This window comes from Centropristis striata, chromosome 2, assembly GCF_030273125.1.
Source record: "Centropristis striata isolate RG_2023a ecotype Rhode Island chromosome 2, C.striata_1.0, whole genome shotgun sequence".
Lineage (NCBI taxonomy): Eukaryota > Metazoa > Chordata > Actinopteri > Perciformes > Serranidae > Centropristis > Centropristis striata.
The window spans coordinates 37045574-37058449 of record NC_081518.1 but is presented as its reverse complement, the minus strand read 5'-3'; the positions used below and the strand labels follow the sequence as shown (position 1 = coordinate 37058449).

General features: G+C 40.0%; 1 protein-coding gene across 1 annotated transcript in view; it reads right to left on the bottom strand.

Annotated features, from left to right (window-relative positions):
• tox3 (TOX high mobility group box family member 3) overlaps positions 1 to 11434 on the bottom strand; it is a 41004-nt gene extending 29570 nt beyond the window's left edge. The window contains exon 1 of the mRNA XM_059359494.1: positions 10651 to 11434. Coding sequence (XP_059215477.1) covers positions 10651 to 10752 — 102 coding nt within the window. The 5' untranslated portion in view covers positions 10753 to 11434. The remainder of the gene's footprint in view (positions 1 to 10650) is intronic.
• Positions 11435 to 12876: the final 1442 nt, after the last annotated feature.

Sequence of the window (12876 nt, the reverse complement as noted above, 5' to 3'; positions counted from 1 at the left end):
GTTTCATTATAATCCTGTATGGGTAATTATGAGATTAATATGTCAGTGCTGGTTTTGGCAGGTTCTGCAGCCAGGAAGGGCTGTATTTACCACAGTCCTTGTCCCACAATGCACTGAAAACAGCTTTCTTTCCCATTAAATCTCATTTATATTGTACAGACAAAAAGAGAGAGATGCTGTTATTCTTTTCCAAAACACACCACTAATGCTCTGGGGCATGATTTGTCATTGTTATTCAGTGCTCGCTCACCTACACTTAAAACATGATCCTTCTGGATTTTAATTAAGCACCAAGGTACCTCCCAAGGGGTTCAGGCTTGGCAAAGGAAACTACTTTGATTTATGTACTACTTTGTTGTCCCTGCTTGAAGCTTGCCTGTTATGAGAGACTGTGGTGATGAATAAAAGAACCGGGCAATTATTCTTATTTGTTAATTAGTTCATGTTAGGAATGTATTCATCTGAAAATACCAATAGCCACCAATAGTGAAGCTGTCTCTTTGCATGTCACCTCCTCCCCTCACAACAATCCAACATAAAGCACTAACTATTTTAGGACTGGATAAACTGGGAATGTTACTGTAAACTGGGTACATGTCCATACATGATCAGCTAAATTTGGTGACATACATAGATAGAAATTCTCCTCAGTGTGCTCACCGTGCCAACGGGATAATGCATTTCCATGCATCCCCCATACTCACCGCCCAACACAGCAGCAAAGAGCACAAATCAGCAAATTACAGAAAAAAACAGTACTAATTTGCACAACACTATAGGATGCCATTTCAATAGTGATTGTATTCATACACAATTTACTGGCTGTTGGATCAGTAATTATCAGCAAACACTGTGGCAGTTTAGTACAATTCCTAAAGCAGAAGAATACATATTTGTCAATTATAATTATGCCTCTCGGTTATGTGGATATGATTTAAACACCTAATTGAAGTATTATATTTATAACGTAAATATTATTTTATGGTTAGACGTATCAATGCACAAGGAAAAACTGTAAACCACATTAAAAAAACAGTGATTCTTGGGAAAAATAACTTTTTTTTTATCCTGTAGTAATGAGAAGCTGAGCACATTTCAGATAAATAAACAAACAGCATATCACAGGCAGTGTTCACGTGTCGCATATCATCCCCATAGTATTTTAGTTGTAAGCCAAAGCTAATGTTGTTGTTTCTCTAGACAGGTATAACATATTCTGTAATGGTATAGCGTGGACAGCAGCCACTTTTCAATGTGAAACTCTAAGTATTGGCAGGAGTATAATCCAGACTACCCAGGTGTACAATATGCAGCTGTTGGTAATAAAAGGCCACATGCCCTGCCATAACAGATGACAAATAAGTGATGTAACAATGTTTAGACAATAATCAGCTTTACGCAATCTAGTTAGGAGAGCACTACAGGTGAATTGTGAAATGGTTTTGAGTTTCTTTTACTTTTTATTTAAGTTTCTCTGGATGAGTGTCACCTTATTGGCTTCGATGTAAAACATGTTGTGCAACTTCATCGAGCCTCGCTGTGCCACATATCCACATTGACAAATCAAAGCAGTAGTTTAGGATGAAAGTGAAGATGGTCAGCCAACTCGGTGACATGGGAACGGTTACAGACACAGACCTTGTACAAGGTCTGCTCTCCTAGATGCGTATCAGAAGGTAATGGAGTCTCGAAACTACAGGGGTGCTGCAGGATCGCTACGATTAGCTAGTGGAACTGCTGAAGGTCACCACTGCTGAGCTGAGCAGCCACAAGCCCTCATAAAACCATGCAGCGTATCATTATTTTCAAAGTGTTTCATTATGGACGGTTAACCTTGGCTAACTCCGACCTCACACTTTAATCAGCTGCCTGTAATGCCTTTGAAACAGTGTAATCATTCAGCTTCTCTTCTTGTTTATCAGCGGGAGAGACAAATGTAGTGGAGCCTATTTAAAAAAGAGAGAAATCCCTTTCCCTCAGCTGTGCAGGTATTTGAAAAGTTACACTGCGAGTCAGAACCTCCAACGAAGAGGAACTAGATCAGTTTCCTTGGAAGGAATGTCATTTGAAAGGATCGTCAGTGGCAGTCCACAAAGGGAAACCCTGCCAAGGCTGAGGCCTCGCAGACCTTAATCTTGTTTCTACTTCTGCCATCCCGCACTATGACCACATGTGAGAATCCACCAGCCAGCAGAAACACACACATCACAATAAACAAGGACATGCTGTGAATGAGCCTAGACTTCAACTCCGCGAAATATCTGAAGTCGGCTCAAGAATTTCATGGACCCCATTCATGATCCCGGTGGAGGTTTTGAGCTTCTATCGAGGCCATGTCCATTGTTCCTTTTCATCATGTAACTGATTATAACTACATATTCATGAAAACTGCATGATTTTCATCGAAGTAGACATCTGAGATTAAGAATCCTCAAAGCAGTGATACATCAGTACGATGTTGAGAGAACGTTGCTCATTCAAATGAAGATAATTTTCGGGCAAATATAACCAAAATAATGATGTAATAATAAGAGTGATGTAATAACTTGGTTTCTAAAATAAATTGTGTTCTCTGCAGAACATCTTTGATTTCTTCCCTACAGTACGAGGTCGTGGCAACTGAAGCATGATTAACATTTTATGGTTGTGTTTAGGGAAGCTCTTGGTTGAGGGTTAGGAAAAGATTATGATCTTAGATCAATATTTGAAAAGGTCGGCGCGTCTTGTGTCATGCTTCAAGTTAGGTCTCCAGTCTGCACAATTGTTCTTTATAGTGAGAAGCTGTTAAAATGGCTATAAATACTGTAGACGTGTGTGATAAATAAGTGACTTGGTAAGAGTGAAACAATGACAGTAGATTAGAGGGCAGACATACGAAGATAAACATAAATTACTAGAGAGTGGTTGTTGTTTAATTGCATGCAGAAGAGTCTTTTTACATGATCTTGTTCTCTCACATGGATTATACGAAGGCATTTCTGACAAAGTATAGGGAAGACATAAAGGGCAGACACATTCTTCTAAGAACAGCTGTTTTATTCCCGTCTGGGACTTTACAATAAAGCAAGACGATCCTCCATCAGTGCGCTCTGTTGAGATCCTGATATCATCATGAACATGAATTATGGCAACAAAAAAAACTAAAGTCCACATGTCAGAGAATATCATTCTAATGCATGTGTATAAAATATCTAATCAAAGTGTGGCAGGGTGAGATGGCGGTTTTCCAGTTCTAGGACACTATTAAAGAGATGGGGGGGGGGGGGGGGGGGAACACACTTTATGTTTCACAATCACAACTATCTTGAAGACTCTCCAAGAACAGAATCTAGCAAAAACAGTGTCTTGCAGCCACAAATACAACAGTCCATTTTTTAATGCTGTTTTTGAAGTAACAAACAGCTTGTTGTTAAAGTCTTTCTTGAACTCAATTGGCTCCAACATGCCATCTATTTGACCAATTCAAATAAAACTTTTATTTACCCCCATTATTTCTGCCCTTTGTTCAACGGGTCTGAGGGATATTTGCACACCTGCTGCTATTGTCAGCCCTTTTAGTGCAACCTGGTAACACACTGCATTATGGGAATGTGTCACATAGGAGGGGGCAGGTGAAAAAGGGTGGATTAATCACACTGCGCAACATGTAATACTACACACACCTGCAGCCTCATACACCTCTAATGAGAAATATATTCCTATTCAACCTGATACACGAACATCTGCTGGAACAGTGACTAATATTTCTATGAGTTGGCTGCTTTAGTCAGAATGGTCACAGCTAAATTGGAGTATAGAGAGAAATGCTACACGCACACAATCATTCTTGTTTGGTTGACAGGATGAATTCGTGTTTTACTGGAATAATATCTACATTTAAAAAAGGTGATATTTTGCATTTACCAGATTGGCTGGCTTTTACGTACATAGTTGGAGGAAAAAAAAGTCAAATATAGAGATAGCCGTAATGAATTCATTGAGTCCAGCATCGAAAATATTACCCATAACCGTGGGAGACGGAGGGCATTCGTCAGTGGCCTATGCTCCTTGAAAAGAGCTTAGGAGAAGGGCTTAAGTCAAGCAAGTCAAGTTGAAAGGAAAACAGCTGAATGTTTTGATACAGTCTGTGAGCCCATTAAGAGAATTGGACATTAGATCTATGAAACATGGAATGGCTGCCTCTCTGGAAAGCTTTAAAAATGAATGTGTCTTAACAGCGAGGCTAACCACTAAAGGGACACAACACTTATTGAATCAGCCAACCAGAAGTGATTGACTGGTCCTTTAGAAAACTGCTTAATTCACGGTAAAAGCAGTTTTTCTGGGGCGCGGGGAGTTTTTCCCTTTCCTTTTAATAAGTCAGCAAGGTTGAGGCTGTCAGAGATGTAGTGAGCCAAACCAGATTAAAACAGTTTATCATGGTGGAAAAATATATCGTGTGGGGGCCCTGCTTTGATTCAAAGGGGCACAGCATTCGCAAATATAAGAAGACTCCAACAAACTCCTACAGGCGCTTAATTTTACCTTTGACCTTACGCGATAAACCAACTCCCACAGCAGATTCACCATTTTTTATGTCAGTGACACATATACAACTCAGCAAAACTTGAGTGCTTTTGGCACTTGAGTCAAGAGGTATCTTAGTCTTATCTTAAGATCATCCAATCAAAAAACTCAATCCATCACTCATCTTGACAGTGTCATCTACTCTCCTTTATAGATAGCTGCATTAAGGTTACCAACTTTCTCAACTATGAACTATGACTTATGCATGATTTTAAAGTGGACTCAAAGTTTAAATAGGTTTGAGTTGAGTCACACAATTTTCCAGCTGAACTGACTGTGGATTTCAATTTCATTTTATATATGGTTTAATCAGAGTTAAAATAAATTAAATATTGGAATTATTACTGTGTCGTGTTCCATTTGCACTGCACTGATGCATCAAATAATTACATATATTGGAGAAAAATAATAAGCACGGAGCAATTTTCATTTGAGTAACAGATTGTACTGTAGTGCATCTAAACGCTGTACTGTGAATGTGATGATTAGAAATTAGGCGGAATAAAGTCATTAAAGCCATCAGAAAGAGAACTAATATTACATTTAAATAACCATACAACACTCTAAGCATGAAAACTGAAAAAAAAGACATCTCTTTCATGACTTTGGATGTCAAAATAAAAAAAAAATCTCCTCAGGCACTTGCATGTTTTGATGGATGGTGTAGTGATGTTGTGTACATGATCAAAATCCAATAACAAATGTGCCTCTCCTGTGGATTCATCCTCTTTGAATCAGTAAAATAGATGCTTCTGAAACAGCTACAAACAGCGGGACTATCACTGCCAGTGTTAAACCTAAAGTAAAATCACTAAATTATACAACATGCAAGCATGGATTCTTGACTGGTTTTAAACTGGAGCAATTTGTCCCTCGGTCATGAGATCACAACCTGAAGCCAACTGCGACACACTGTTTTCTCCAAATGTTAGGACATGTGATGGCCACTGGGTCCACAGCCCACCAGTTGAGAAACAACTTAAAGAGTGTGAGGTCTGCCTAAATGAGCCACGCAGAGTAAAGTACACTGGGATGTAATGAAGTGGATTTATGAGCAGTGATGGCAGGATTACAGAAGGTCTTTACGAGTGCTGATCTGGGTAATGGTCTATGTCTGTCTAAGATTTCAGAGCCTTTCTCATATCCACCTCATAAACAAAGCAGACAACCCCGGTCTTATGTTTCCCACAGGTTCAGACTGTTGGTTCAGATTAGCAGATTATGCTGGTTAAACAAGTTGAAATGAACAGAAACTCTTACTGATAGAGTGTGTGCGTGCATATGTGCCATATGTCAACAGCTCGATGTGATCAAGAAAATAAAGAGAGTGACAGCTGTGATATTGTGGTGCCACAGGAATCAGAATATATCAGGCTCATAGTTTAATACAAGGCTGCTACAGCTCGAGTATGGGTCGCCTTTAAAAGTCACTTTTCATAAACATTATAAACTTTCTGCCGACATGTCTCAATTGCTAACAGTGTGTGCTATCATCAACTTTGTTCAAGACATCCTGCAGGAAGTGGAGAGCTGTGCATTAACAAAATGTTAACATGTGCCCTGTGGAGACATGGAGACCGTGTAGTGCAGTTTGTCAGACAGAGCAGTCCTTCTTAGAGGCAAGTACAGTGTGTCTTCGAGCCGGCGAACTAAAAATAACACTGTCTAATCTCACTGGGAAAATTAGGTGTTTAATAAATCTGTTGAACTACATCTCCTGACAACTGCAATTAAAAGACTCAGCAAAACACATCAGCTATTCACTTCTTGGACATTTAAACATTTAACATGCACCTTCAAGTCATATCCATCAACTGCAGAGTTTGACAAAGCAGACAGCCTCTGAGGTTACACCACCCCCCACCCCCCACCCCACACACACACATTTAAAGCTGTGTTTGGATATGTTTAGAATGTGTGTGATGAAATGGCACCAGCTGTGTACACTGGAGAGATGCACAAGGCCCCCTGGTTGAGCTGAGTGTTAACCCCTTCCTTCCCAATGAAGCAAGAAAGGAAAGACAAGAGGCCTGGCCCACTGTGGTCTGAACACAATGAGAGGTTATTACCCAGAGAAGGGGTTTGTTGCTGTAGAAGTACAGTACTTCATTATAGATCTTTCCCTCACTTCTTAAAATCGTTGTTGTTTTTAGTTTCCCTACATGTGCACGGGTTAGTAGGCTCCAAATGAACCATGAGCAGGCTTCTGTTTCACCTACACCACATTTTACAGCCTCAATAAAATCTGTCATTAATTGCAGCTGCAGCCCTACATCATCAAGTCTTACACAATTTCCTAATTATTGTTTTAACAGCACAGTTAGTCTTTCATATCATAGGTGAGTGGATGACAAAATGGAAAGGTGGTTTAAAGAGGAAAAAGGAGACTATGTTGTGAAGGATGATTTTTCTTATTATATATGACTTGGAGTTAATACAATTTAGACCTGGTTGATTTGGTGATAACTGTGGTAAAAGCAACTGTGGTTTAATACATCACTAAACTCACCTTGAGCATCTACATTTTCAGAAATACCACAGCAGAGCAAGCGTTTACAACGCAACAAACCAAACTAAAGAAAAGTCAATCATTAATGATTATAACTGCGATCTGGTTTCATGGCATGGCTAGTTTTCCACAATAGCACAGAAAGCAGTAAAGTTAGTTACCTTGCTGAGGAGTTGGTTTGCAGCCTGTTGCCTGCAGCTCGCTGATTATTTAAAAAAATATTTAAAAAAATGCCCAACACAGAAAAAGGGGCTTGATGTAATGAAAAGTTTTGTTTTTTTTTCGAATGCGGCTCGGAGCCCTTTCCCGCATGTCTTCCCCTCTGTCTCCCCCTTTCACTCTCAATATCTCTCCTGTCAATAAAGCTACAAAATGCCCAAAAAATATCTTAAAAAAAAAAGAAAGAAATTCTGATAATAGCACATCCTTGTCTGTTGAAAGGCTTTACTAACAAAAGCTGTATATCACCTTACAACGCTCAACATTAGCAATAATACAGAAGGTCACACAGGATAATTTCACTTTCCATCTACAATGTGCTATGAAGCGATTTGTCTTTTGTCTAGTTCTCCATAGTGCTGTTAAAATACTCTGATGTAATTCAAAGAATGATGAAGTCTCAGTGGTGCTGGTATTAGTTTTGCAAATAAACCTCAAGTGTTAGCACCAGTGCAGGTGAAGAGTTTGTATTAACATCTGTTGGTAATTTGAGTCTCCCTGCGCCTGGAGGTAATGAATGCCCACATTAAATAGTTCAGTTACTGTATCTGAAACATTAAACCTTAAAAGAAAAAAAATGGACCAGATGGCCATAAATATGGGAATAACACTGAGTTCCTTTAATGAAACCATTAAAGTCAATCACATTTGACTTTTACTAATACAAAAAAAACAGTTAAATCCAAACAGCTCCTTGTCTTTGGTTGATGCTGTGCATGACTGAGGAGCTTGCCCAGAAAAACCACATAACTTAAACTGTCTCGCATCACCGGCATCGGCAAAATGAAAAAAATGGTCAAATGAGGGCTAGATGCCCACGTAATCATTTAAAGTTTTCTAAACTTTAAAGGGCTGCTTTTATACATTTTACTGGCTACAACCAGGTGTTCTAAGCACAAGCCAAAGAGCCAGTAAAATTAAGAGCCACAATCACAGATAAACTAAAAACTACAAGTAACAACCAATCAGTAAAAAGTAGGAGCCTCTGCAGGTGTGCCCTTGAGCGGAGCTGATAAGTGTTAGGTAGTTTAAGAGAAGTGGACTCCGTTATAGCAGCCCTGTATCCCACCTGAACCCTCTAGGTTTAATGGCTACAGAAATAAACCTTTGCATTTGCTGTAAGGTGAGTTTTGTATATAATTCTAGCATATTATAGCAAGTGATTTTTCATGAATTTATTTTACGAGTGTTATTGTGGCATGTTTCTCTTCAGCACCGCTGTTTCCCCCTTCATCTCAGTGCCAAAAAACAGCCAGCTTCATTAGTCATGACTGCAGCACCTAATTAAGTTTGTGCCACTCGTTTGGATTTTTCTGTAAATTTAAAAGAATCTCTGATGTTTCAAAGTGCCTCTGGGCCCTTCTGTCTCTGTTGTCATTAAAATTGAACATTTCCTGTGCCAGCATTTTTTTGGGAGAGACAGAGAGAGAGAGAGCGAGAGAGAGAGAGAGAGAGAGAGAGAGAGAGAGAGAGAAAGAGAGAAAGAGAGAGTGTTGCCTGTTTTTCCAAATCAAAACTGTGAATCTCGTGGAAGTTTTAGCTGTTTGCAAAAAAGGTGCTGTGACAGCCTATAAATAGATTAAAGAAGTAATGCCTCAGTTCTGTAGGACTTGTAAGCATGCCACATCTTTTGGATGACTAACCGCTCTGCATTGTGCTACCTTTCAGTGAGCTGATTCAAATAAATTGGAGGCTTATTTGAAAGATGCATGCAAAAGAGCCTATTTGTTCACCATGGAAAGGCATTGTAATTAGCATGAAATGCATGCTTTGTACTCTCCCTCTCCCTCTCTCTCCAACATAACTGGTGGAGATACTGGATAAGCACCTTCTCACCACCCTCCCTCTCACTCTCTGCCTCCTTTTGCATTGTGGCCAATTACTGTTACAGATGGAAAATTTCACTTGACCTGGGGAATTTATGAGGAGGAATAAAATCGCACTTCGACTCTTACGCCAATTCAAAGCAATGTAGTTAAAATTTCTTAAGGCTGATGAAGACATGATGAAATTGGGCACATATGACAACTTGGCCACATGACAAAGAGCTGATGAAACAGTGAGACAAACCTGGTAACTGTTTAGAGTAGCATCAGATTGCAAGGGCAAACAGCACTATAGGGCTGAATAATTTGGGAAGGGGGTGGTGTGTGCATCTGTGTGTGTGTGTGTGTGTGTGTGTGTGTGTGTGTGATAGAGAGAGAGAGAGAGAGAGAGAGAAGGGGTGGGGGATGGAGGGGCTACCATTGTTTAAACTTTGTAAAAATGCTGCAGTTGTGTCATTAGTCTATCATAGTGATGTGCCCTCTTGCTCTGGTACAAGGGAGTAAAGCTCATGATGGATAACAGTTTGACTGTTAAATCACTAAGAAAATATCATAAGCTATCATCTGTGTTCTACATAAACTCTGCCTCAGGATAAAGCTAACAAACTTGTCATACCTCACTAATGTTCTTATTCACGAGTTAGAAACATGGCTGCTTGTATACAGATGTAGGGAAGTGAATAAACCAACTTGTAAACAATGCAGGGAATAGGCTGTCTAACCTGCAAGCGAGTAGATAAAACTGTGTTGAACATTATGTTGCTGCCATATTTAAGATAAGTGCACAACACAGCGCTATGCTGACAATAAATGCATTCATACTGAACTGATAAAGTGTGCCGTCTATTTCCCTTCCTATGTGTTTGTGTTTCTAGGTAGAGCTGTAAAGTTCATTTTCAGCAACAGCAGCCCTGAAAAAAACATCTAAATGAAGTTATGAGTGAGAATAGAGAAAACCCTACTTATAAATGGGCATACCAAAGGGTAAAAAAGTGTTTGTACAACATGGTATGCATCATGTTGAGTGTCTTGTAACAAAGATACACAGACCAGCAGTTTGACACTGAATCCACTGTGTCTTACTTTGATCACATTCTAATGCATGCACATTAATATAGAGTGCTGCTGATGCAATGATCCATCACTGATGTTTAGGAACATGTAACTGTATAGCCAACAGCGCCCATGACTGAGGATCACATCACTCTGGTGAGTTTAGCAGTGCGGTGTGGCCAAAAGTAACACAGTGACACTACACTTGTCTTGTGCTCTCATTTCCAATGCTAATACAAGAGCAAAGTTTGTGGCAGGAGAGTATTAAATAGGCAACTCCAGAAGGAGTCATGATGAGTGTGTGAAGGCAGGGGGAAACAAGTAGAGGCAACTAACAAAATTAAAATACAATTAGTTTGGATTTCAGCTAATATAAGATAGATTTCTGGGGGAGTCTGGGGTTGCACTCCTGGTTTCAGCACCAACGTGGTAACACAATACAAAACTAGACCACAGCACCAGAGAGGTTTTCCTTACCTTATTGAAGTTGTAGTAGCCCAAACAGTGGGCAAAATCCAGGTTTGGTGGTTCTCCTGGAATAGAATTCCCACCAGCAGTCGGATAAAATCTTACATCCATGGTGTGTGTGAGGGAGCCGCGCAGCTGTAGCTGTAGCCTACTCTGCACGGAGAGCAATTTGTTTCTGCCGTTTACAATCCCAGCGCACACAGAGAGACACGGAGAAAGAGAGGCGGCGAAACTGACCCAAGCTTTGTTGGGGGTGAATGAGACACTGCGGTTGGTTCGGGTAAAGTTTTGATATTCCTCTTCTTACACCTGATTCAGCCGCTTCATCTCTGAGGAAGCCCACACGAAGGTTGGACTGAGCCGAAGAAGGTGTCCGTCAGGCAGCAGTAGACGCTGTGTGCCCATGCATTTACACACAGCTGCTGCTGTATACAAAGAAGCCACGAGACCGGCGACTGAGCGTGGGTCCACCTCCTTTTCCTCCCCCTTCAGACGAAAAAAAAGAGAAACGAAAACTGTAACTAAAGTGGTAATGATAACCACGAAGTAAGTCCGCACGTCAAAAACAACAGCACGAAATATGTCCGTATCCTCCGGTGTGTATCTCAGAAGTTTATTTCTCCAACTTAGAAAACTAGTTGGTGAAGCAGTTTTGAGTAAGAAGTAGCTAGCTGGCCGCACGAGCCCATCTGCTAAATACAGAGATTGGAGGGTTTGTAAAACAAGCAAAACAACACTCCACAGATGGTGCAATTAGTGGATGTGATGTAGTACACTGAGTGCTCGAGTTCAGCCCTCGGCTCTGCCTGTCGTAGTGATGAACAAGGCAAATGTGTGAACACGCCAGCCACTCCCCAAACACACTAAGCCACTCCCATGCAAACACTGCATTTAAGTCCATGTGACATGTTGGCATAAGATAATTACAAATACATGAGTATTTTTTTTGCATGTTCATATACATGTTAATATTTTAACACACATCATTATTTCAGTTGTGTGTGAGTTATTCAGTGGGCAATGACAACATGCTTTAAAAACTATCCTTTTTTATAAATACTTATATGCATTATCACTATTATTGCATGATATACAGTGACATGTATAACTTTATATTATATTCCATTTTCACTTGTGTCATCAAGTGCTAATGCTAACAGTATGATGAAAGACTACACCTGCCAGCTATTTCAATTTCATAGTGTTTGCCTTCTGTTCTGTGAATTTTCCTCTTGCATTATTCACATTCAACAGACGGAAAGTTTTTGTAGTCTGCGTTCATTCTTACTTTGCATGGCAGCTGGATTCTTGCGATATCACAAGATCATACAAGAATTGCAATTTATAAAAACATGAAATCCCTGTTCATTGTAATACCCACACTACCATACTATTGACGATGCCAGAAAATTATTTTTTTTATGACCTAATAAATAGTATGTGAAATGCAGTATGCCAAAAGTACCAGGACATCCTACTGCATCCATTCGTATTTTGCAGTATGCAAGCCAGCATACTTTTCCAGCTATTCTGACTCACAACCTATTGTGAAGCTTATATGAACAAATGGGACAAGGGTCAAGCCACCATATTATGATAAAGTATGCATACTGCATGCAACAGTACATACTTTGTACAGGCAGCTGCAGTAAATACTAAAAGTAATAAGAAAAAGGTATGCATCTTGTGTGAAGCCACTGGCACCTATGGTGTGTGTCACACAGAGGACTGTGTTCAAAACAACAATGGTGGCTCATCAAGAAGTTATGTTTTCAAGAGTTTGTTTTACCAACTGGCTGTGCTGTGTAGTGGTAATCATATGGCTCTTTGATCTGATTGGTTGACGTTGGCCTGTGATAGACAGTGATAGTCTTACATAGGCAGACCTATGTGTGCCACAGTGCTGTGTCAGAGCTGGCTCTACCTATTGTCATTCTGTTAAAAAAAACGCTCTGGGTTGTTTGTATTTTTTTTAACCAATCATAAATTTGGGTGGCACTAAGCCAAGAGAACACTGCGTGAGAGACGCGGCCAATGGCAGGCCAACAGTCAACATCCAGTGAGTCAGACTACTGATAGACAGATTGTTTAACCAATCACCGGACATGTATTTTTTTAAAGCGCTTGCCATTTTCCAAACAGTTTCCAATGACTGCTTCTTTTTGTTCTGTGGAACAAACCATCTTGGGTGTCAGGTTACGTTTAACTTCTTTTTGTTTGTCTCCCTCCATGTTT